General features: G+C 42.2%; 2 protein-coding genes across 5 annotated transcripts in view; both read right to left on the minus strand.

Annotated features, from left to right (window-relative positions):
* The window catches only part of LOC106579890 (GTPase-activating protein and VPS9 domain-containing protein 1), a 41369-nt gene extending 25845 nt beyond the window's left edge, over window positions 1-15524 (minus strand). For all 4 annotated transcript variants that reach the window (XM_014160228.3, XM_045703087.2, XM_014160230.3 and 1 more), the window contains exons 1-7: window positions 15366-15524; window positions 5806-6018; window positions 5078-5345; window positions 4294-4869; window positions 4057-4140; window positions 3793-3927; window positions 3082-3271 (exon numbers count right to left, since the gene is read on the minus strand). In XM_014160228.3, coding sequence (XP_014015703.1) covers window positions 3082-3271; window positions 3793-3927; window positions 4057-4140; window positions 4294-4869; window positions 5078-5345; window positions 5806-5990 — 1438 coding nt within the window. In that variant the 5' untranslated portion in view covers window positions 5991-6018; window positions 15366-15524. The remainder of the gene's footprint in view (window positions 1-3081; window positions 3272-3792; window positions 3928-4056; window positions 4141-4293; window positions 4870-5077; window positions 5346-5805; window positions 6019-15365) is intronic.
* Window positions 15525-17295: 1771 nt separating this feature from the next.
* Window positions 17296-25368, minus strand: LOC106579889 (apical junction component 1 homolog). Its single transcript, XM_045703088.2, has 2 exons — window positions 25198-25368; window positions 17296-22231 (listed from the first exon to the last, which is right to left on the minus strand). The coding sequence occupies exon 2, from the start codon at window positions 22175-22177 to the stop codon at window positions 18926-18928; it is 3252 nt and encodes a 1083-aa protein (XP_045559044.1). The 5' UTR covers window positions 22178-22231; window positions 25198-25368; the 3' UTR covers window positions 17296-18925.
* Between the last annotated feature and the right edge of the window lie 1450 nt (window positions 25369-26818).

Genomic DNA, 26818 nt, shown 5'->3' on the forward strand with positions numbered 1-26818 from the left:
GGGCCGAGGTGTTACTAACTAACAGAGACTCAGGGGCCGAGGTGTTACTAACTAACAGAGACTCAGGGGCCGAGGTGTTACTAACTAACAGAGACTCAGGGGCCGAGGTGTTACTAACTAACAGAGACTCAGGGGCCGAGGTGTTACTAACTAACAGAGACTCAGGGGCCGAGGTGTTACTAACTAACAGAGACTCAGGGGCCGAGGTGTTACTAACTAACAGAGACTCAGGGGCCGAGGTGTTACTAACTAACAGAGACTCAGGGGCCGAGGTGTTACTAACTAACAGAGACTCAGGGGCCGAGGTGTTACTAACTAACAGAGACTCAGGGGCCGAGGTGTTACTAACTAACAGAGACTCAGGGGCCGAGGTGTTACTAACTAACAGAGACTCAGGGGCCGAGGTGTTACTAACTAACAGAGACTCAGGGGCCGAGGTGTTACTAACTAACAGAGACTCAGGGGCCGAGGTGTTACTAACTAACAGAGACTCAGGGGCCGAGGTGTTACTAACTAACAGAGACTCAGGGGCCGAGGTGTTACTAACTAACAGAGACTCAGGGGCCGAGGTGTTACTAACTAACAGAGACTCAGGGGCCGAGATGTTACTAACTAACAGAGACTCAGGGGACGAGATGTTACTAATTAACAGAGGAGCAGGGGACGAGATGTTACTAATTAACATAGGAGCCGGGGACGAGATGTTACTAACAGAGGAGCAGGGGACGAGATGTTACTAACTAACAGAGGAGCAGGGGACGAGATGTTACTAACTAACAGAGGAGCAGGGGACGAGATGTTACTAACTAACAGAGGAGCAGGGGACGAGATGTTACTAACTAACAGAGGAGCAGGGGACGAGATGTTACTAACTAACAGAGGAGCAGGGGACGAGATGTTACTAACTAACAGAGGAGCAGGGGCCGAGATGTTACTAACTAACAGAGGAGCAGGGGCCGAGATGTTACTAATTAACAGAGACTCAGTGGGAGCAGGAGACGAGATGTTACTAATTAACAGAGACTCAGTGGGAGCAGGAGACGAGATGTTACTAACTAACAGACACTCAGTGGGAGCAGGAGACGAGATGTTACTAACTAACAGACACTCAGTGGGAGCAGGAGACGAGATGTTACTAACTAACAGAGACTCAGTGGGAGCAGGAGACGAGATGTTACTAACTAACAGAGACTCAGTGGGAGCAGGAGACGAGATGTTACTAACTAACAGAGACTCAGTGGGAGCAGGAGACGAGATGTTACTAACTAACAGAGACTCAGTGGGAGCAGGAGACGAGATGTTACTAACTAACAGACACTCAGTGGGAGCAGGAGACGAGATGTTACTAACTAACAGAGACTCAGTGGGAGCAGGAGACGAGATGTTACTAACTAACAGAGACTCAGTGGGAGCAGGAGACGAGATGTTACTAACTAACAGAGACTCAGTGGGAGCAGGAGACGAGATGTTACTAACTAACAGAGACTCAGTGGGAGCAGGGGACAAGGTGTTACTCTGTAATACGCACTGAGATTCAGGGGGCACAAAAGACAAGGATCGGCTTCAACTATAATAATAATAAAAGCAAAAACGTAGGCTATACTAACTATAAACACAAAAACTCATGTACCTATACACAACTACATACGGACTGCATTGCTTCTTAGATTACCTGTTAGCTGCTCCCAACCTTTCAGTTTTGCATTGTGAAAGAGGTATTGCCGTGAACAGAAAAATTTGACTCAATTGGATTCAATCATTAAAATCAATCAATCAATCTTTCCTAATAGAGACTGGATATTTTGCTCGGCACTGCTTAGACAACCTGTGCTGTGTAACCCGTCCAGTGTAATACAGGTCAATGAGTACATCCAATAAGGTTCACAAATCACAAGTGCATGTCGGACTCGGTGAAGCAGTCACACTCCACATCCCAATTAGCACGTGGCATGCATACGAGTCTAATGACTGACCTGATTGTGCTCTGGATGGTAATTATGATGCATTGCTTTATGCAGAAGGATCTAAGATCCCAACATCAGCAAAAAAATGTCTGACTTCAATCTTCTCTTTAGCCAAAAGCACGTATAATTAAACACAATAGAATTTACCACGTGAGTGAAAACAAGCAGCAGAGAACCAGGTATAAACCAGGTCTACAAGACTAGAGCACAGGGCAAAGCAGGCATGGTGAAAAGGCATGGTGACAAGAGCACATCTAGCAGCTAGCTCTATCTGGTGGTGAAGCAGTGGGACTGCAGCAGGGACCATGGCTATGAGCATGGCTGGTACTGGGTGTATGTGACTGGCAGTGGCACATGACTAGGTGGCACAAACACGCTTTAGTTCTAGTCAGCTTCACAGGGCTGCCAGGCTACCCACCAAAAGGGGTAACTAATGGAATGTGAGCAGACAGGGTGGTGGTTGTGGAGTCCCAGGAAGTTGCTAACTGTTGTCCTGGGTCGATCACAGGCAGCAAAGGAGGAAAGGAGGAAGAAGGTTGAGGGCAACAGAGAGAGAGAATACAGAGCGAGTAGCAAGCAACTGTGTAAAACAGCTTCAAATTGAAAAGGTTCACATTTCAGTAGGGAAGCTTAAAGTGGCTTATTTCAAATGGAGGAGGATGTTGTCGCCATCACATTTAATTGATTTATTCCTAATGATGGAAGGTATATATTTCTCCATCCATACCAATTAAGAAAGGGTTCATTTATATTTTGTAATTTAATTGGCTTTCATTTGCGTAATGGATCTCCAATCTAGAGGCTGCTAATTACCTGTAGAACAGGCCTAGAACCTCATTAGCTTCCTACATAAGAAGCTTCCTGCAGCCATTACAACTTTAGCTACTTCACCTAGTTATTTATTACCATGAATGAAACAACCTATAGTTAGTACATAAAAAGGCTGGTTTCATTGTAATTTCAAACTGAACTCTCCAACTGGTGCAATGCTATAACAGGAATAACAAGTACTTGAGATAAACCACGTATATCATTGTGCACTACGTATTTCTCTGTCAGAAAGCCAGTGGCTGCAGGTCTACAGTAACAACAGCCGAGGAGGTCGGTAGGTAGGTACCTATGTTCCTGTTTTTTTTGTTGGCGGGGGTGGTGGCTGGGGAGAGCTGGGGGGTGTTGGAGGGGGTGAGCTCCAGACTGTTGCTCTTCACCGTACGGGACTGGGGCACGTTGGCCAGCATGGTCTCCAAGAGCATGTGCTCCTCCTCCCGGAGGTGGTCCCCTGCCATCACACTCCGTACAAAGTCCACCTGAACACCATAGGAGTTAATTACTTCATTTAATACTCTCACATCCTAGTTTCTATGAGGAATCCAATTACTTTTACTAAGGCTTCAATAGCTAAGCTGGTGGAGAACTTATGACACGGGTGATAAGTGCAGGGCTCTTCACAATTAAACTAAAAAGTTGGGCTTGAGACATGCCAATAGAATACAGCTAGGGTACTTATTGATTACCACACTAATGTTATAAGGAAAGGTAACTAAGGGAGGAGCCACAGAACAGCAATTCCCAGAGGATGTGGTAATACTTTGTTTGAGTACGCTACGGTAACTCCCAGTCCTTGAGACATAACAGCACTCTCAACAACCTGTGTGAAATGTCTCCTCCCTTTCTGGTCTGACAAGCCTGGGCATGTCAAATTCACTTCCTGTAACATAGGAACGTTTACTGTTGCCTGTCTAAAATGTGTACATACTGTTCCAGACTAGGCTAACAACAATATAAGCCACACAAGATTCAGACTGAAACAGTCAGATCAGCTGCGTACCAGGCAGAGGAGCTGACTGTGTGTCATGTACGCCACAGTCCTGCTGAGTCCTTCTAGTAGGTTCATGGAGGACATGGGCGGTGTCTCCACAGCTCTCCCGCCGATTACCACATCCAAGAAGGCAGCTACACAGCTCTGAGGTGACAAAAGCAGACGGTCAACTTCAATAATAAGGCAAGAAGCAAAACCTGTATTCAGAATGTAATAAAAGCTACCCCATGGACAAGCCAATTATATATTAAGATGTGTGTTTGAGGATCTTACCTTATCGAACTTGGCCAAACTGTTTTTCCTCCGGGGGTCTCCATCATCGTCAGCCATTGCCAACTGTTGAAGAAGCTGCCCTACCTACAGGACAAAGATAATGATTAGAATGCATAAAGGCGAAAGGTAACAATATTTGATCTTATCTAACATTTCAAATAGGATTCGTAAGCGGTCAATGTCCAGGCATGGATAAGAATAGTGTGGATGTATGAGTCTGTTGGGTCGTCCACTGACCTGCATGAGGTTGAAGCGAGCCACCTCGTTGATAGGGGCGTCTGAGATGATGCCGTACTGCTCAGGGTTGACTATCGCTGGGCAGATGAAGCAGGTGAGCAGCAGGTCCGTGCACATGGTCCGCACCTCTCCCACCTCCAGCCGTTCTACGCACGACAGCGTCTTGTACATCTGAGACACTATCCAGCGCAGGTTGTGGGGGAAGCAGTAGGTATTCTGCTTCAGGTAGCCAATGAACTTGTTGACCAGGGTCACCAGCTTGGCCTCGTTGGCTTCCACGGCGGCCGCCACCTTCTGCCTGTAGCCCTCCGAGCCCTTCTCCCCAAACAGGCGCTCCTGCTGGGCCGGCGTGAAGCGCTCCGTCACCTTGGAGGGGTCCGTCTCCAGGTGGTCCTCATCCTCCACCAGCAGCTGCATGATGGGCTCATGGAGGGTGGCGGTGAGGAAAAGCTTGGCCGAGTACAGCCCCTCGGAGAAGAGCTTGAAGAGGATGCTGAAGGCGCACGTGCCTCGCCGCAGCAGCCGCCGAGGGTTGTCGCTCTCCTTCAGCTCAAACTCCACCAAGTAGCGGAGGACCTGGAATTGATAGAAACAGCAGCACCATTACCATCAGATTTAGCAGTACAGAGGTTAGAAATGGCCTCATCACACTACCTATGAGGACAGGTAATAGTGTTAAATAAGAGGTGGCTGCTGTGCATTTGGTAAGTGCATGTGGCTAATGGCTGTGTGTTTATAGTATAAGTGTATAGATCATAGATCAGAAAATGTCCGGGCTGCTCACCTGCAGCAGGTAGCGCTCATCCTCCTGCATGATACAGTTGCCGTAGAGTGAGGTGAAGACGGTGTAAATGACCCCCTGTGTGTGCTCCTGGTTCAGCCTCTCCCCAGCCACCAGGCAGGAGGCCAACAGCCGAGGGTTCTCGCGCACCCGACCCAGGAACTCCCCATAGATGCTCTCCTGAAAGCCCAGAGTCTTGTAGCCGTCCAGGAACTGCGTGTCCTCCAGCACTTTGGCATGCTGGCAGCATTCAGCCGGGGAGGCCTCAGCACTGTAGGACAGGGAGCTTTAATTACTACGAGAGCAGAAGGCTCCACAAACCAGTAGTTGGAAATGGTCAACAGTGAGCTGTTGATTACTGATTGGAGTGACATGTCATTGTATGACATGCTTGCTGATCACAGGACTCCTCTGATTGCTTGCAATTTCCCTTTTGGGCTGCTAATCTAAATAGTGCTCGGCTGTCTCTGACATGCACCGTGTTCGGCAGGATTTACAACAAACAACATGATCACATCAGGAAGATAAGACAGTTTAATACGGTGGGATCCTACTTTAGAACTACTAAAGTAGTTGACTAAAGGTCACACTGCCGAATGCAAACAAGAGGAGGACAACTCAAAATGTCTTTTTATAATGGTGAGCTCCTATTAGAACTGTTTCTATTCTCCAATTGGATCAATCTCATTGAAATGCCCTGGTAACAACAGCTCTGGGGGACCCATGCTGACCTGGTGAGGATGAGCCGGTCGAGGTTGATCCTCTGCTGTTTGGTGATCCAGGCAGCACGGTACAGCCTCTCAGCAGTCTTCAGCACGTCCCCGTTGAGCCGCTGGATCAGCTGCTTCTCTGAAGCCACATACAGCCGCTCCTGCTTCAGGTGGTGGGCCAGAGTGTGGATGTCTGGCTTCACCATCTTTACCAGCTCACTCAGAGGCTAAAGACTGCAGAAGAGTGAGAGAAGAGGGAGATCAGCGACACTGGGGGTAATGAGGATGGTAATGACATCATTGGCGAGAGAATGAGTACTGGCCAGTCAGGACAGAGCTACAGTTGAAGTTGGAAGTTTACATACACTTATGTTGGAGTCATTAAAACTCGTTTTCCAACCACTCCACAAATTTCTTGTTAACAAACTATAGTTTTGGCAAGTCAGTTAGGACAACTACTTTGTGCATGACACAAGTCATTTCTCCAACAATTGTTTACAGACAGATTATTTCACTTATAATTCACTGTATCGCAATTCCAGTGGGTCAGAAGTTTACATACACTAAGTTGACTGTGCCTTTAAACAGCTTGGAAAATTCCAGAAAATGATGTCATGGCTTTAGAAGCTTCTGATAGGCTAATTGACATCATTTGAGTCAATTGGAGGTGTACCTGTGGATGCATTTCAAGGCCTACCTTCAAACTCAAACTTGACATTATGGGAAAATCAAAAGAAATCAACCAAGACTTCAGAAAAAAAATTGGAGACCTCCACAAGTCTGGTTCATCCTTGGGAGAAATTTCCAAACGCCTGAAGGTACCACATTCAACTGTACAAACAATAGTACGCAAGTATAAACTAGAGAATTATGACTTACGCCAATACCAATTGGAGGACCAAAAAATTCCGATACCAATTAAATCGGACGATTTTTATATAGATATATAATAATGACAATTACAACAATACTGAATGAACACTTAATATAATACATAAATAAAAATCTATTTAGTCTCAAATAAATAATGAAACATGTTCAATTTGGTTTAAATAATGCAAAAACACAGTGTTGGAGAAGAAAGTAAAAGTGCAACATTTGCCATGTAAAAAAGCTAACGCTTAAGTTCCTTGCTCAGAACATATGAGAGTTGGTGGTTCCTTTTAATATGAGTCTAAAATATTCCCGGTTAAGAAGTTTTAGGTTGTAGTTAATATAGGAATTATAGGACTATTTCTCCCTATACCATTTGTATTTCATATAACTTTGACTATTGGATGTTCTTATAGGCACAATAGTATTGCCAGCCTAATCTCGGGAGTTGATGGGCTTGAAGTCATAAACAGAGCTGTGCTGCTGGCAAACGCAGTAAAGTGCTGTTTGAATGAATGCTTACGAGCCTGCTGCTGCCTACCACCACTCAGACAGACTATTATAATTAAGTCTATGATTTGATAGAACAAACACACAGAAATACGAGCCTTAGGTCATTAATATGGTCAAATCCGGAAACTATCATTTCGAAAACAAAACGTTTATTCTTTCAGTAAAATACAGAACCGTTATGTATTTTATCGAACGGGTGGCATCCACAAGTCTAAATATTGCTGTTACATTGCACAACCTTCAAGGTCATAATTATGTAAAATTCTGGCAAATGAATTAGTCTTTGTTAGGAAGAAATGGTCTTCACACAGTTCGCAACGAACCAGGCGGCCCAAACTGCTGCATTTACCCTGACTCTGTTTGCACAGAACGCAAGAGAAGTGACACAATTTCCCTTGTTAATATTGCCTGCTAACATTAATTTCTTAACTAAATATGCAGGTTTAAAAAAATATACTTATGCATTGATTTTAAGATTGGCATTGATGTTTATGGTTAGGTACATTGGTGCAACGACAGTGCTTTTTCACAAATGCGCTTGTTAAATCACCGCCCGTATGGCGAAGTAGGTTGTGATTCGATGATAAATTCACAGGCACCGCATTGATTATTTGCAACGCAGGACAAGCTAGTTAAACTAGTAATATCAACCATGTGTATGTAGTTAACTACTGATTATGTGAAGATTGTTTTTTTATAAGTTTAATGCTAGCTAGCAACTTACCTTGGCTCCTTGCTGCACTCGCGTAACAAGAGGTCAGCCTGCCACGCAGTCTCCTCATGGAGTGCAATGTAATCAGCCGTAATCGGCGCCCAAAAATGCTGATTACCGATTGTTATGAAAACTTGAAATCGGCCCTAATTAAAATCGGCCATGCTGACCTCTAGTATAAACACCATGGGACCACGCAGAATTCATACCGCTCAGGAAGGAGAGGCGTTCTGTCTCCTAGAAATGAACGTACTTTGGTGCAAAAAAGTGAAAATCAATCCCAGAACAACAAAGGACCTTGTGAAGATGCTGGAGGAAATTGGTACAAAAGTACCTATATCCACAGTAAAATGAGTCCTATATCGACATAACCTGAAAGGCCGCTCAGCAAAGAAGAAGCCACTGCTCCAAAACTGCCATAAAACAGCCAGACTACGGTTTGCAACTGCACATGGGGACAAAGATCGTACTTTTTGGAGAAATGTCCTCTGGTCTGATAAAACAAAAATAGAACTGTTTGGCCATAATGACCATCGTTATGTTTGGAGGGAAAAAGGGGGCGGCTTGCAAGCCGAAGGACACCATCCAACCGTGAAGCATGGGGGTGGCAGCCTCATGTTGTGGGGGTACTTTGCTGCAGGAGGGACTGGTGCACTTCACAAAATAGATGGCTTCATGAGGTAGGAAAAGTATGTGGATATATTGAAGCAACATCTCAAGACATCAATCAGGAAGTTAAAGCTTGGTCGCAGATGTGTTTTCAAAATGTACAATGAGCCCAAGCATACTTCCAAAGTTGTGGCAAAATGGCTTAAGGACAACAAAGTCATGGTATTGGAATGGCCATCAAAGCCTAGAACATTTGTGGGCAGAACTGAAAAAGTGTGTGTGAGCAAGGAGGCCTACCAACCTGAATCAGTTATACCAGCTCTGTCAGGAGGAATGGGCTAAAAGTTATTGTGGGAAGCTTGTGGAAGACTACCTGAAACGTTTGACCCAAGTTAAACAATTTCAAGGCAATGCTACCAAATACTAATTGAGTGTATGTATGTAAACTTCTGACCCAGTTGGAATGTGATGAAAGCAATAAAAGCTTAAATAAATCTCTACTATTGTTCTGACATTTCACATTCTTAAAATCAAGTGGTGATCCTAACTGACCTAAAACAGGGAATTTTTTCAAGGGTTAAATGTCAGGAATTGTGAAAAACTGAGTTTAAATGTATTTGGCTAAGATGTATGTAAACTTCAGACTTCAACTGTACATGCAGGGCAGTTTGGAGTAGATTTACAAGTGAGGACAATGGATCATTTTTATTCTCAGAGTGGAATCCTGAGGAAGAGCAGGAAAGGCCATGTTGGCAGAATCCTAGCTCACACACTGACAGAGGAAGTAGACTGTCAGTAGTCAAGAGAAGGCAGAAACACTAGTTCTATTGGCTAAGATTGACAGTGGGGGGAGGGGCTTTTAAACAATAGCAAGCCACTACTCTCGCTCACACAAGCATCTGGTAGCATTATTCACAGCACGAGAGTATATGCAAATCATATTAGTCTCCCTTTACTTCACACACAAACCAGACAGAATGCATGAAATTTAAATGATTTCCAAGAGCATTCTTTGACACAAGGTTCTTTGTGGATGGCTGCTACCAAGGAAAAAACAGACAAGATTGAGGCTGGGAGGCCTGTGAAAACAGCCCAGAGAACCCTGCCTCAGAGCTTGCACACAACTACAAAGGCTTCATACTATTAAACGTATGTGGTTTGAGGCATAAATATTTTAATGAGGCTTAGAAGCGTTTTCTTAACCATGTCATGCCAGATAAGAAAGGTTAATCATGGGTTATACACAAAGTCTCTGTGTTCCTTTAGTAGGCTAAATCCAATGATGGACTGGCCACTGGAGTTTTCTGGAACCATGAAGACACTGGGGGATCTCGGGTAAATAAATACAAATCTGTCAAACACTTACTTAAGGTTAATCAATAGATTAATGACCAACATAGTGTACCAGTCCATGAGAATAAGCATGTGCGGTAGGCTCTTGAAAGAGTAGAATACATTTGTCACAGTCCTGTGTGGAAGTAAGGGGTGTAGGCCTAGGGCCGACACACAGGTGGTACTGTAGGACCTGTGGCCTGGTACGGGTAAAGCAGTTTCCGAGTTGAAGATTTGTTGAGTAGACCTACCTACTGAGTAAGTAATGGAAAAGGACGGGGAACTCAAAAGCAGAAGAAAAACCACTGTAGGTGGTGTGAAAAGGCACAGGCGGGGGTGTGCGAGACAGAATGACGGTAGTTAGCGGTAGGTAGGCTAGAAATAGAATTCAGTCCAAAGCCATCCCTCCCAACATTACGTACATGATGCTTAGGCTCAGAACAAGGAATCATTGTGAAGCAAACCATCTGGAAAAGAAAACTGAAAAGCACCTCAACCAGTGATGCAGCTCACCACACAGCACATTTATGGAGGTGTTTGGAACACAGCCCAAACATTCCCTCAGTTGAACATGCAACACAAGCCAACAGAACAAAGTGCTTTTTATAGACACACAGAAAGGACTCACTTTCTAAAGGCACTCGAAACTCAAACACAAAGTCCCCTTTTCACTTCCCCTCAACATGAGATCAAATAGGACTGTTTGCATGAGCAGGTTAAGGACTCCAGTTGTATGATCTGTGGTACGCCACGCCACTGCCTAGCCCAACAGCTGAGCAGCAGCTTCAAGGGCTGTGTCCCTTTGAAATTCGTCAGGCCTTCCGTTGGACTGCAGACATTTTACCAGCTCCTGTGTGCAATGGTTTGGGGTGCACGCTGTACCTCCCAACAATCACCTCTCAGAAGGAGCTCACACACCACAAAGAGACATGGCAAAACTCTACCCAACCTATTCCAGCAATCCAGCCCCACCACATCCAATTGACAACATAAGATAGTCGGATATTTGGTCTTAGATGATTAGGAAAATACAAATATGAAACTGAAACCAGGGTAAGCAGGGTAGCTGAAAGGGAGGTAGTGGTGGAGGTAATAAACAGCCTAAAGTACTTCAGTCAGAACGAGGATCTGAGAAGTTATTCACTACATCACCAAAGCTCAGGAATAGTGAGTGTTGGACGGCACAATAAAAATGTGAATAAGAGACCCGTGTCTCTGTCATGTGCGAGTTCCCCAAAGACATTGTTTGTCACATCTAGTAGGCCTACCCTATGCCTGTCCTACAACTACTGTGTAGGAACACGTTTATTTTTTTTAAAATTTAAAGACCTCCCACATACTTTTGTATATGTGTTATACAGTGTAGTGTATGTGGACACTCCTTCAAATAAGTGGATTTGGCTATTTCAGTCAAACACGTTGCTGACAGGTGTATTCAATTCAGCACACAGCCATGCAATCTCCAGAAACAAACATTGGCAGTAGAGTGTAGAGGTCGACTGATTAATCGGCATGGCCGATTAATTAGGGCCGATTTCAAGTTCTCATAACAAATCGGTATTCTGCATTTTTGGACGCCGATTATGGCCAATTACATTGCATTCCACGAGGAAACTGCGTGGCTGGCTGACCACCTGTTACGCGAGTGCAGCAAGGAGTCAAGGTAAGTTGCTAGCTAGCATTAAACTTATCTTATAAAAAACCATCAATCTTCACAATCACTAGTTCACCTAGTAATATCATCAACCATGTGTAGTTAACTAGCTTGTCCTGTGTTGCATATAATCAATGCGGTGCCTGTTAATTTATCATCGAATCACAGCCTACTTCGCCAAACGGGTGGTGATTTAGCAAAAGCACAATTGTTGCATGAATGTACCTGACCATAAACATCAATGCCTTTCTTAAAATCAATACAGAGAAGTATATATTTTTTAAACCTGCATATTTAGTTAAAATAAATTCATGTTAGCAGGCAATATTAACTAGGGAAATTGTGTCACTTCTCTTGTGTTCATTGCACAGTTTGGCTCGTTGCGAACTAATTTGCCAGAATTGTACATAATCATGACATAACATTGAAGGTTGTGCAATGTAACAGCAATTTTTTTAACTTAGGTTTGCCACCCGTTAAATAAAATACGGAACGGTTCTGTATTTTACTGAAAGAATAAACATTTTGTTTTCGAAATGATAGTTTCCGGATTTGACCATATTAATGACCTAAGGCTCGTATTTCTGTGTGTTTATTATAATTACGTCTATGATTTTATATTTGATAGAGCAGTCTGACTGAGTGGTGGTAGGCAGCAGCAGGCTCGTAAGCATTCATTCAAACAGCACTTTACTGCGTTTGCCAGCAGCACAGCTCTGTTTATGACTTCAAGCCCATCAACTCCCAAGATTAGGCTGGCAATACTATTGTGCCTATAAGAACATCCAATAGTCAAAGGTATATGAAATACAAAATGGTATAGAGAGAAATAGTTATAGGAATTTATAAGACTAACTACAACCTAAAACTTCTTAACTGGGAATATTGAAGACTCATGTTAAAAGGAACCACCAGCTTTCATATGTTCTCATGTTCTGAGCAAGGAACTTAAGCGTTAGCTTTTTTTACATGGCATTTATTGCACTTTTACTTTCTTCTCCAACACTGTTTTTGCATTATTTAAACCAAATTAAACACGTTTCATTATTTATTTAAGACTAAATCGATTTTATGTATTATATTAAGTTAAAATTAGTGGTCATTAAGTATTGTTGCAATTGTCATTATTACAACAAAAAACAAAATAAAAATATATAAATAGGCAGATTAATCGGTGCCGGCTTTTTTTGGTCCTCCAATAATCGGTATCGGTGTTGAAAAATCATAAATCGGTCGACCTCTAGTAGACTGGCCTTATTGAAGAGCGCAGTGACTTTCAACGTGGCACCGTCATAGGATTCCACCTTACCAACAAGTCAGTTCGTCGAATTTCTGCCTGTTAGAGCTGCCCCGGTCAACTAAGTGTTGTTATTGTGAAGTGGAAACGTCTAGGAGCAACAACGGCTCAGCCGCAAAGTGATAGGCCACACAAGCTCACCGAACGGGACTGCCAAGTACTAAAACGCGTAGCACGTAAAAATTGTCTGTCCTCGGTTGCAACACTCACTACAGAGTTCCAAACTGGATCTGGAAGCAACGTCAGCAAAATAACTGTTCGTAGGGAGCTTCATGAAATGGGTTTCCTTTGCCGAGCAGCCACACAATCCTAAGATCACCATGTGCAATGCCAAGCGTCGGCTGGAGTGGTGTAAAGCTTGTCGCCATTGGACTCGGGAGCAGTGGAAACGTGTTCTCTGGAGTGATGAATCACGTTTCACCATCTGGCAGTCTGATGGACGAATCTGGTTTTGGCGGATGCCAGGAAAACGCTACCTGCCCCAATGCATAGTGCCAACTGTAAAGTTTGGTGGAGGAGGAATAACGGTCTGGGGTTGTTTTTCATGGTTCGGGCTAGGCCCCTTACTTCCAGTGAAAGGAAATCTAAACTCTACAGCATAGAACAACATTCTAGATGAGTCTGTGCTTCCAACTTTGTGTCAACAATTTGGGGAAGGCCCTTTCCTGTTTCAGTATGACAATGCCCCCGTGCAGAAAGTGAGGTCCATACAGATATGGTTTGTCGACATCTATGGACTTGTATGTTTTTCTGTCATGCGTAACGTGCAGTAGCCTATATCACATATGTATTGGATAACGGCACAATCATTTTGACTTTTTGGGGCTTGGGATCATTAAATGTCTAATGTAGGGCTCATAAAATGTGTTTAATGTATGGCTCATCAGGCTCAGGTAGCATCAAGCTTGAATGTTCAATCAAAGCTCTATTTAAATCCAGACATAGGCATATAAATGCTTTTGAATGACACTTCCGGTTTTGGCGGGAAATACTGTGTTACCCGGGAGAAAAATGATTTATTCTCGGGGTTGAAACATTTGTAAAATACCGGAAAAATAATCCTAGTGATATCATTAATGCCTACAACCTTGGGTTAGGCTATCAGATCCCAGGGATTACAAATTAGTAAACGCTTCCTCTTACACAACCATACCCAAAAGGAGGGCATTCTGTAGGTCAAAGCAGTGCAAGCAAGAAATATCTGCAAAGGCTTTAAGTTCAGAGGTGGGAGCAAATGGGTAGCTTCCAAATATAAGGAGACATTCTGTATGCCTAAAATCAACACCTTCACTGAGATGTACGCTCAAAATCTTATTTTGCTAAATGTAGGCCAAATGCTGCCTGCCAGGAAGACAAAGCCTGACAGTGCACTCCTACGCTGAATGAGACATCCTGATCCTCTGCTGTGGAGCGTTCAACATCCTAACTCCTGACCTTGCCAAAACAAAGACTACTACCTTGCCTCGGAACAACACTACTAGTACTCCAGGGGCAAGGTCAGTTGAGATTCAAAGAAACCTGAATGATATCCAATGTCTGGTAGATCACAATAACTCAAGAATAAAAAAATAAAAAAGCTAGGAGCACACTTCTCTTCATTTGTGTGATTGAGATGTATTCATGTTTTGGCTCTAACAATTAGCCTAATCAAAAGGTCAAGTGCTTTCCTTAAATCAACATAAATTAGTGTGACCATTCTGTTTTGAAAACCTTTGAGCCCCGCTTGATACACACACATCTGAAGTTCTCTACGGTTCATCCTACTACCCTCGTCATGAATAGTCACGGCCACTGCACTGGGTCGGGCTCAATTCTACACCTAATGTAGGGGATCAGGTGGGTAAGGAGAGGCGACCGCCGTTCGCTAGCTAGTTAATTATTCAACCAACCAAGACAACTTGCCCATCTAGTAATTTTTAGGGCCCCAGTATTGTCTTGTTCAACACAGTCGACATCTTGCGGAATTGTTAGTTTAACTAGCTAGTTAGCTTACTAACGTTAGTTACTAATACTAGCTAATGTGTCACCGTCGGCCTCTGTTGTAAACAGTTAGCTAGCTTACTTCCATTATACTGGCATACGTTAACAGTGAAATGCTAGCAATCTAGCTAGTTAGAAAGCTTGCTATTTGAGGCGCATTGGTTCGCCATCTAGCCAACTACCTAATTATCTAACTAACGTTAACACTAACAGGTCGCTATAGCGTAGTTAACTAGGTGCCTAGATACTAGTTTACAATCAAAATAGTTATCACAGAGACCATAGCTAACGTTACTGTACTTAGCTATCTATCAACAACGGTAACCGTTAACTAGCTTACTAACTCGTTGGTTAAGTAACGTTAGCTAGCGACCTAGCCAACTTGAAATGTTGCAGCACTGTTACTAGCCAAACATCGAGCTACGGTGGGATACCTTTATAGGGATATGTCAATGTTGCCTGGGTAGGCCAGGCTGGCCAGTTGTGGAAGAAAATAGCGTTCAATCACGGAGGACGTCCAAGAAGTAGCTAGCTAACGTTAGCAGAAGAAGGCCAGCGATGAAAACAGAACTAGCTAACGCTTTAGCTATAACACGAATTCAATGACTTACCAAACAAGTTGTTGATAGTATACCAGTTCTTTATGGAATCCCTATAACCGTGAAATAATGTCAGTGTCTGACCAGTTAAATCGCTAGATATGTCTATTCCAGACCGTTCCTGATCTCCCCTCTTCGTCAGAGCGCTAGCTCAGTCAGCTGTCATCTGCTGTCATCACGAGTAGGCGCGCTCCACCCGCATGCGCGCTGGGCCACTGAGATTTTAGTAAATATCTCAACCTGGAATAGTTTGGTGAGTTTTCTGTTTTTACATTTAATAAGAGCTAAGTAAGAGCTTGTTTATAAATGTCGTCTGTAGTGGACTTCAGGATGCTAAACTATGTTTTCTTACTTACTGTACACATTTACGGTAATGTTAAACAAATATCACATTTACTAATAACCGATTCCTCTACATACACATAAAGTTAAGAAAATACAAAAAAAAAAAAAAAAAACACTTATGTAAAACATATATACAGTACCAGTCAAAGGTTTGGACACACCTACTCATTCAATGTGTTTTCTTTATTTTTACTATTTTCTACATTGTAGAATAATAGTGAAGACATCAAAACTATGAAATAACACATGGATTCATGTAGTAACCAAAAAAGTGTTAAACAAATCAAAATATATTTTATATTTGAGATTCTTCAAAGTGGCCACCCTTTGCCTTGATGACAGCTTTTCACACTCTTGGCATTCTCTCAACCAGCTTCACCTGGAATGCTTTCCCAACAGTCTTGAAGGAATTCCCACATGTGCTGAGCACTTGTTGGCTGCTTTTCCTTCACTCTGCGGTCCAACTCATCCCAAACCATCTCAATTGGGTTGAGGTCTGGTGATTGTGGAGACCAGGTCATAAATTGCCAACAGACACTATCCCATCACTATAGCGCACAACCCTGCAATATATATATTTTCTGCTGGGTCAGGAGGCTGTGAGTCCCTGACCTTTTCTTGCTGGGGATGCAAAATCTAGAAAATCTTTGTCCATGACAAGCCCACCTTTTTTTTTTTTTCACTGTAAATGTGTAGGAGGCATCCCTACTGTTCAAACTAGGCATACTACCTGAACAAAGAAAACATACTATTTTTACAAATGCAGGTCAGATTTGTATGCTATAAACTACAAACTAGGTTTTCAAATAACATGAAATACAATAATTTGACTTTCCTGATTTGCCACTTTAGCAATGTCTAAATTTCATCAATAGGTGGCGATCAAGTTCCACGAATTTATACACTCTTCAAAATGACTTGTCTCCAGGTTTTTCTCGCCATCCATCTCCATTTGTAAAGAAAAACAAAGATGAAAACTGTCTTACATAAGAATATTGAGATGTCTGTTTTAAGACCAGCAGAAGTAGTGCTGGTTTCTCACATTTACCTGCATATTGAAGGGTGGTGTGCTATCGTGATGGGATAGTGTCTGTTGGCAATTTACGAGGCACTATCAAAATGGCAATAGAATATTGATTAAACATTTAAATGACTATCTGTATTGTCTTTGTCTGTATAATGGGCTGTAGTCCTTCCAGATATCTAGTTTCCAGTGCAGAGAATGTGCCATGGCTAATTTGATTTACAGTCTGTCTATGCATTAGTTAGAGGATGTGCCAGTTGCTCATCAATCTTGAAGTCATCTGAATGTCCTTCAGGGCTATCTGATAGAAGTGTGAATAACTACAGGCTTCCCATCTACTTGTGCATAAATTGGTCAAAATGGAACAACACATGGAGACCATCAACAAAAGACACTGACGCAGCTTGTAAAACCAACAAAAAGGGGAAAGACTAAATACTTGGTCAATTGATCACATTGTATGATCATTGTTTTAGTGTTCTGTATGGTTTACTTAAGAGACTTGAGATGGCTGAATACAGGGCTCTGCATGGTTTACTCTAGAATACAAATGCAAAGAGAAGGGTCAGTCTTCATTATGTGTTTATTATACATGGGTTATAAACATCACAAAATAGAAAATTGGGTAACATCTAGCAGGGGAAAATATGATGTAAAAGATCAAACTTAGATTTTCAGGCTCTATCAATGGACATTTAACATGCTCGTTTCAGTGCTGTGTAGCTAGATGCATTAGGAGACGTTCTGTATAATTTATGTTCAAGTGCAATAGAAGCTTTTAGCAGCTCAACGCTCCAGCTTGTCATTACCAATATGTTACTGTTCAAATATGAAAGTTGCTCTTTCTGTTTCTTCTCTTTATTGCATTTTTGTGTTCGTTTAAAGGTATGAAATACATTAATACATTAAGTATAGGATATTAATGTATATTCTTCAACAAATGTGTTAATTATACCATAAATATGTATCCCAAAAGCAAGGTGTATTTTCTAAACCAAAAATAATAGTACTAGTATTTTATTCTTTAAACATAATATTACAATTCAAAGAATTGAATGTCAGTTTATTATAACCATTGCCAGTTTTCCATAAGCATAATCAATATTTAAAATACCTGAATATAAATAACATGCTTTAAGCAAAGTAAATATTCATTTGCAATGTCAAGCAAATGCACCACATTCATTTACAGTCAAGAGTCAAGCCTTACAAAACAAATCCACACATTGCTTTCTGTCAAATGCATTTTCTACTGAAGGCCACAATCTAACAAGTTATCAAGCGTGTTACAGTGAATTGAACAATGTAGAATCAATAGAATGTTAATAAAGTGATGAAAGAGGATGCAATTAATGCCTAAAACAAAACTCAAGGGGGGAGGGGATTCAGAGCATAGGTGTAGACACCTGATTTTTCTATCCATAAGTAGACATAATGAAAGCATTATTATCAGCAGTGATATTAATCATCTTAACTAAGATGTATACCCATATTCTGGCACAGCACAGCAATGTCAAGACATACTTTGATATTCAAATATTTTCCGGATATAATGAAGCATGTGCAGAAATACAACTGTCAGTATTTTTCTTGTATATATATTACAGCTGCTGAGAACAGCTTCAACACGTAGAACACTAGTGGAGCTCTACATTTGGAGCAAAACGATGCTTTGTAGCTTTAATCTAGATTGCTTTAGAAATGTTCTGAATAGCAGTGCCTCCCTCAGTTATATTCAGCCAGGCAGTGGTATTTTTCTAGATAATTGTGAATTATTTGTGCCTGACAACCCAACCCAATTCATGTGGTATCAACACAGACAGTACCTTGTCTAAACAGGGATTAAAAACTAAATAATGACTCGTAAATACAGTATGACCATTTTACATGCAGATCAAGCGATTTTCAGTGTAACAGGATAAAAACAACTCTACTGCAACAAAAACCAACAATGATAAAGTGTTACATTATAGTTTGTTTGTTTGTGTGTGTGTAACATCAGTCAACACTTTCCTGCACATTGTTTTAATCAGTCTTAGTGATTGCAAACATTAATGCAAACATTAATAACGGTAGTCTTATTAACAATCTTCCTTTCTGATGTAAAATACATATGTATCTACAAACATTCATCATAAATATCTGTTAAATTACATGTATCTACATGTACATATAGGTGACATCAGAGGTGCACAGTACAGTACTATATAATATCATCCAGGAGATGGGGGGTGCCTACCCAGTCTAGCGTTCTGGGCTCAGAAGCAGCCATGATCATACACATGAACTGCTTCCCTGTTCTCTTATCTATGGGGTAAATGGTAGTGGGTGTGAATCTCTTGTTGCTCTCCACAAACTCACAGAGTTGATTGTATATTTTGGGATACTCATGACGCAGGAAGACTCCCCTGGTCCTGAGCTCACGTTGGATATTGATAAAGCAGATCTCTCTGGCTTTCATACCCTCCTTTCCCTCTTTGTCAATATCAGGTGTGCCTGGAGGCGGGGTCAAAATGAGTGTCTCCATGTCACTCTCCTTCTTGAAGACCTTTTTATCTGGGCTGGAGGAGGCCAACGAAATCTTTGCATATTTTCGGACTGTTGGTGTTTGGACTCTTGGTGAGGGTCTGTTAGGCACTAGTTCACCAACAGCTATGGATACATTCAAGAGGAAACATTCATTGGGGTCATACTCATTGCCAGCCTGCTGCAGGTCCTTGCAGTAATCCCCCAGGTTGTCTTTGAAGCTGTCCAGCTCTCTTAGAGACAGATATGTGGGGGACATGACGAGGCTCTCAAGCCCAACCTTCAGGAAGTTGTCAGCAGTCCCTGGGTTAGCAAAGCCCAGGAAAAGAATGCCTCTCCCTCTGGAAAGGTAGCCAGCTTTGGAAATGCGAGAGAAGACTTTATGGATCTCAGAGTTCTCTCTGCAGTACTTCAGCATGTGTCTGCACACACTGCTGATACGTCCATACAGACAGTTCTCTTTATGGCTGTCCCAGTCATCCCGACGGCAGTTCCGGGAGCAGTAGAAGGTGTAGCAACTATGACAGGATTTGAAGTAAAGACAGGCATTGAACAGGGTCTCTGTCCGCTTGCACTTCCTGTTGGCACACATCATGGTGTCATTGTCGTCTGTGCTGAGGTCTGGAGAGAACTCCTCTGGACTCCTCTGTAAGCTCTGTAAGCCATCACACCCACTGTCTGGGTCTTTGATAGTGTCAGGGCTGGTTTTAGTGGAGGAGGGTGGTGTGTTGAGAGGTCCTATACTCTCTAGGCCTCCTAGACTCTCTAGGCCCGCAGATTTTATCTTTCCTTTTTCATCATCCTCACTAATCAACTGTTTTATTTGGTTCAATAGATCCTGACTAGGCTTCCTGTTGGTCGGTGGTTTGTAATCAATGACAAGATCAGCTAGCAGCTCGTCCAGTTGCTCTAGGCTCTGCTGCAGAGAATAATTGTTGTGTTTTCTGTCTTTGGTCAGTTCCGCTGACTCAGATGGCTGCTCTTGATGATGAAGAACATTTTGAGTCGGTGCCTTTTCACAATCCAGTGTATCCCAGCTGGCTGAACGCGCATCTCGCTGTTTGTGGTTGCGTGCACGTATGTCATTGTCGGTTATCGTGATCTCAGGAGTTGCAAACCATAGCCCAGCCTTAGTGTTCCTTCCAGCATTGTTTGGTCCTTTCTCTAAGGAGTTTTCAGAGATGGACCGGGCAGCATAGCGCCTTGGTGAACTAGATAGATTGAGTATAACTGGCTGTGATGTATCACTAGGAAACAGAGGATGTCTCCCCTGGTAAAACAGATTCTCATAGCTGCGTCCACGGGGTACTGTTTGCTCCCTGTCATGACGAGGATAAAGAATATTGTCCCAGGATTTGGAATGGTTTCTGACTTCTGCTACCAGTCTGGTTGGCTCCACATAACTGTTTGCAAACCAGGGGGACATTACTGGCTCTTGTCTTACTCTCTGTGGTGTCAGCTGAGAGGACTGGTTCGAGTATCCAGATATACTTGAACGATACCAGTCATCTGCATAAGCCTGGGACATTTGTGGTTGTCGACGGCCCTCAGTGTGATACGCCTTGCATGGAATATACTGTCCTGCTGGGGGGTTGTACGGCTTGCTGTAGAACACCTTGGAGCCATTTGACTGACAAGGATATGCTCTGGGATCTTCCCCATAGTATGCTCTTGCCTGTGGTGTTTGAGCAAAGTATGGCGCTGCTTCGCTTGTAGAGTAAGGTCTGGTATAGACAGCCTGCCCAGGGTCTCTGCTGGACATGTGTTGCTCTGTGTAATATGGTCGGACTGGGAGAGTGTGAACCCAGCGAGTCCTTGGATCATGCACATACTGACTATTAAGAGTACTGCCTTGGCTGGTGAGGCTGGAATTATCATCCTGATAGTACGCTCTAGCAGACGGATGGACAGGGTATCTAGTCGGATCCTCAGTATAGAAGAATTTAGTTGGTATATTGGGGTTTGAGAGAGTCCTCTGCTCCCTTGACAAGTATTCCCTTGGCATTATAGGGGAGGGCACCCTTCGCATGTCTACTGGCTGAATGTAGCTGGGGGTCATGCAGGTAGCGTACTGATATGCTTGTCTATAATCCCCACTGTAACATTCGCTTGGCGTGGGTGTCCGTACCTGCCGTGGCACAGACAGACCTCTACTCTGACTGGAGTAGGAATATCTCTGCCAGGGATGTTCAGTCCTCATGTTCTGAGACCTCCTGGCTGTGTGCTGCAGGACTGCCGCATCTGGCTTGATATCGACACGACACCTGACGTGAGGAGTGATGGTAGGCTGATCCTGTTTGCTCACCTCTGAGAAACAGTCCGAGACATAGAGGGGAGAGCGTGGTTGCAGTTTTATAGGGTGTACCTCGTTCAAAAAAGCCCGGTTAGAGGAGTAAGAGTCCCGGTGTGGTTCAGATGTCCTTAGAGGGTCTGGTACAGCCTGTGAGACATCTCGTCCCCTCTTGTTTGCTGGTGGGGAGACTGAAATGGGCACCGGGGTAAAGGTGGTCTTGACTCTGGGGGCACTTTTAGATCTAGTCCTCTTCTTTGAATCTGACCTCGCGGCCTGACTGGTTTTGTCTGGGTTAGCATGCTGTGGTGGTGGTAGTCTAGTGTTAAACAGATCAGGGGAGGAGAAACGGAGGTGTCCTGGATGATCCAGGCCATTCCAGGTCACCTCTTTATGCACCCCCTGATGCTCAGTCCTCTTGTAAGGGTATTCCATTGAGGCAGAAAAGGACTGTGGGTCATCCAATGACTCGAGGAAGTCAAAGCTACGGCAGTGTCTTTTGTTGATGGTCTCCGTATGTCGCTCCAGTTTGTCAATCATTTGCGAGTCACATTGTTGAGAGTGCCCAGTGATGGGGTTTAATTTGATGTCCTGATACAGAGTGGATACCAGTATATCAGGGGGATCTGTGCGTGTCATCTTAGAGGGACTCCTCCGATCTCCCCCTTCAGATTGATTCAAGATCAATATGACCTGAGAAAAGAAAGATAGAGAAGCATTTTAGATCCATAGTAAAACATACACACATACACATTTTCTTTTCAAAGTAACAGTGGTTCTACACAGACATTAAGGTGTTGTGATGACGGAGATTACCAACATAAATAATATAATGATAATAACAGTCAGTAGGTTTATCTTCCATACTGTAGACCTATGGCCTATCTCCTTCCAGATCCAATGAAAAGAAGGATTTTCACACAGCTTGAGAAAAAAATGGAAGGATTTAATTGTATCGTGCATGCTGTGATGTCCTTTTCTGCAGTGTGCTCTGTATCAAGGTCTTGATTTAAAGAACTCAAATCCCTGCCAAAGGTTGTTGTAATTTTAGGAGAGTGGGACATTTAGATTTTACTGCCCATCATATTGCCAAGATGCTTTACACAGTATCTACAGTACATCGAAGATGATTCTCTTGCACGAGATCAACACTTTGAGAGACACAACACTAATATACACACGGCCCATAAATATACATTTTAAAGAGAGATAAAATGGACGTTGTGGACGTTCCCCTCAAGAAAGTACTGCCTATCTAACAGAGAGATAGTTACCTAATCAGTATTGTATTTTAATCTCAAATCAGACTCTCTTAGTTGGATCTTGCATACAAAGTTTGGTCATGAAAAGAGTGCAAAACTGTGCTACGCTGTAACTGTAATCATTCACTCTAGAGAAAAGGAGTCACTAAACCACACTGAATAATTCAATGGTTTGTTTCAAGCACTTTGGGAATGATTGTGTAAGGATCCAAAAGCATACACACAAAAAGTATAATAGTGAAGGGCAACTCCTCAGTAAATAAATCACTTTCCGTTGATTGTAGATGACAGTCAATCCATAAAAAAGGCTATGTAAGATGTGAATGGTTTGATTTGTAGAATGATCACTGACTCTTTCTTTCACACAATATATTGATTTTGAAAGATAACTTAATTCATTGAAACAGAATAGATACAGTGGCTTGCAGTACACACAGAGCATTTCACTAGTACATAGCTTGCCATTCATATCATAAACAACAGTACTTCATAATAAACAAAGGGGTATAGTTCACCACTGTTTATATGGAGAAATAGTGTCTGTTTAAAACCAAGAATAAGCGAGTATGTAAGCATTGATGTTTCAAACTGTGCAAACATTTACTAGCATTCATTTTTATGTTTTTGCACATAGAACTTGCTTCTAATGCTTTTCCATTTGACATTTAAAGCATATTTTCATGACAGAGAGACATACAGAGAGGCTCCCTTGTTGGCTCTCGCCCATGAGCTAACCCTGAGATACCATCTGTTCATCCTGAGTTGATAGTTGGTCAGTCCTATCTCCCCCGTCATGTCTCCACAACACACCTAAATATCATATTTTGAAACAACCATTCCAACCTTACCAGACCTACAGACCTACCTATTAAATAATGTACCATGGTTACAGTCACTGATTCATCTTCTAATTAAGATTTTCAAAACAACTTTCAACATTCAGCAAATACGTTTGTTTTTTAAAATCGTAACATTTAGTGTAATACAACTGCTAACAACTTGGTATCAAAATACATATGCACTGGTGTGTTTGTTTAAATGAACAAATGATCATTATTGGATTATTATAATGTTATTACTATTTTGAAATGTTATTTCTGAGACAATACCTGATAAATATTGTGGCAGACTGTAAGATGAAGTGTAACCACATCCTTTTTGACAAGAGAAATGTTCATAATTATTTATTTTTCATAAATATCCAGATGTCTTAGTGATGGCCACCGCTCAATTTCCACTGAAGCATGAATATTCTCTAATCAATTTGACATCTGTGTCAGCCATGCTACCCAAAATAGAATTAAAGAGGATAGAATTCATTATTAATATACAGTATTACTCAGAAAGTAGGTAAATTGGCATACATGCGGGGGGGGGGGGGGGGGGTGTGTGTGTGTGTGTGTGTGTGTGTGTGTGTGTGTGTGTGTGTGTGGTGTGTGTGTGTGTGTGTGTGTGTGTGTGTGTGTGTGGTGTGTGTGTGTGTGCGCGTGTGTGTGTGCGTGTGTACAATCATACCCTTGTTCCAACATTATGCCAGCTATTATGCCATTGTCCATCGAAACATGGCACTCTCATGCTGATTAAGGCATTGAATGTCCTTTTTAGAGGGTAAGTCATCACAGTGACAGCAATTTATTTTTCTTTTTTTTTTTTACAAAAGACAAGTGAGCAATGTTTGATGAACAATAAAGAACTACTTAGCTAATTAAATACCCTGTTGGGAGCTGCTTTAGTGCCCCATACCAAAAATGGTATGTAAAGTGGGCCTCATGTTATGGTTAAAAAAGTTATTTATCCAGAGAGGCTCATAATTAAAAAATAAAACACATATTTGAGCTTAACTATTGTGGATCTCTGGAATTTGTAACTTTTTGAAAATCTTGATGTTACAGACATCCAGATATCTAGAAATACAATTAACATTATAATGTTGAATCATGAAAGACCTACTCTGTTTGTATAGTCTCATCTGAAAATGGCCATCTGTCAGTGTGAGAAAATAGCCCTTTCCCACTGGGCACAGACGTAAATTCAACATATATTCCACGTTAGTTAAAAAAAAGTAAACATCTACTCCACAGAGACAACTGTGGGGAAATGCGTCGTCACAATAATACGCGCATATTGTAATAGTGTCATGATCAGATTGCTACATTTAAAAGGGCTTGATTTCTTATCATTGCGATCTGAAGCACACTTTTTCATCGTTTATTGATGCGGCACGGCCCTGCTCACTGCGCTCGCATCCTTCCCAAGCTGACCCAATGTCTTTGAGCATCGATGACATCATTGGAAGAGGTAATCGCACACTCAAATATACCAAAATGTTGTGGCCGTACTCAGAGGAAAAAGAAGAGTTTTAATTCCATCATCAAATAGGAGTGGATCTCATCTTACCCTTCTCGCCAATGATCCGCTTCCATCATCTGTAGGCTACATTATCAATCCATTTCTCCTGTACGGTTCAGCCTATCTGTATCTCTTATAATAATCATGCCATCTTTGCATTTTGTGCTACATGTTGTCCACATCACAGTCCTCACGCAGTGATTGAGTGCGCCCTCATGGTTTATCTGAAGCATTCTGAGGAAGGGGGTGTGTCTGAGGCTGCGTTTATGGGCGTACAATGATGCGCTCGCGTGCAAGTTGTGTGTTCGTTCTTGTATGAGTGTCTGCTTTCGTGCGCGTTTATGAGGGGGTTTGTTACGCTTTTTAAATCCATGTCTCTGACCAGATTTTCATCCAACCCTTTTTTGCGAGTAAAGTACATGTCGGATAAAAAAAATTAATGTAATGTAAGTCCTGATGGAAAGATAATATTAGTCGTTAAACTTTCCAAATGTCGACAAAACTAAATAGCCTACACTAGGCAATTTTGTGTTGGTAAAATTAATTATGCGAGAAATGTTGGTGGAAACGCTTTTATGCGCAGATATTGACAAAATAACCATCATATCGATGTAAACTTAGTCATGCGATGACATGTTGTGTGGCCCTCCCACTACGACTCGTTGGGAAAGCAAACAATTTATTAGGCTACAGATGAAATACATTATGATGAATCTCGCAGGGTGGTGCAAGTGCAAGGTAATGAGCTTTGATGCTGCTTTCCAATAATTATCGAGTCTTATTTTGGTGACATGATAATCGATGCTTGGCTGCCATTTGACAAATACAAACAATCTCGCTATTTTGTCCATAATCTCATAGTAGGCTATACCCGCAATGTACCTGCGAGCTGTTGGCTAGAGTGCACATGCCAATACCAGAGTGGGTACACTCGCTATATAACGCAATCTCTTTTGGAGAAAACAATCAGTCGAGTTGAAAATGCTATTTATCTTGTATTTTTACGCAAAATGTATTTTTATGCGCACTACGTCATCACGCACCGATTTTTTTACCTGCAACAAGTCAATTTGATTGGATGGAAACCTAGATGCGAGGAGAATTAAATCCTATCTGTGTTCACGAAAGTAGCTGCAGACACAAATATGAAGGCTCATTTTTCCAAAAGGGATCATCACTGTTCGTATGGGAAGATAATTCACTCATTAAATCATTTTCACTTAGCTCACACAAATATCACGTCAATGAAAATAAACTTTTCATTATGTGCTTATTAATTAATAGTATGTTATTGATTAAACAGCCCATTATATCCTCACCAAAAATGTAGGCCTACTATATGAGATGAGGCATAGCAGTATGTTCAAATCCACACCTAAACAGTCCCCTGCTGTGTTCACACCAAGCCTCACATTCTTCACTCATTTTGTCACATGATTATCCTCTCTCACAACAATCTCTTGCACAACAATAGAAAGGCTACTGATTATAAAATGGTGAATTCATGTCAAAATGATTTGGGGCGCTTCAGTGAAGTGAAAAACAACAGAGCAAAGCAAAAGCTCTGAAAATGACCTCTCATCAGCACAGGGTAATGACTGCAGCTCCCCACACCTGCTCCTAAATCTCACCTAGACACAGTTTCTGCATTAGTTGAATTGATGATGGT

The sequence above is a fragment of the Salmo salar genome, chromosome 20 (assembly GCF_965601325.2).
Source record: "Salmo salar chromosome 20, fSalSal1, whole genome shotgun sequence".
Classification (NCBI taxonomy): Eukaryota; Metazoa; Chordata; class Actinopteri; order Salmoniformes; family Salmonidae; genus Salmo; species Salmo salar.

Coding starts and splice junctions, on each gene's coding strand:
- LOC106579889 (XM_045703088.2), bottom strand. CDS start 22,177: ATGACACGCACAGATCCCCCTGATATACTGGTATCCACTCTGTATCAG.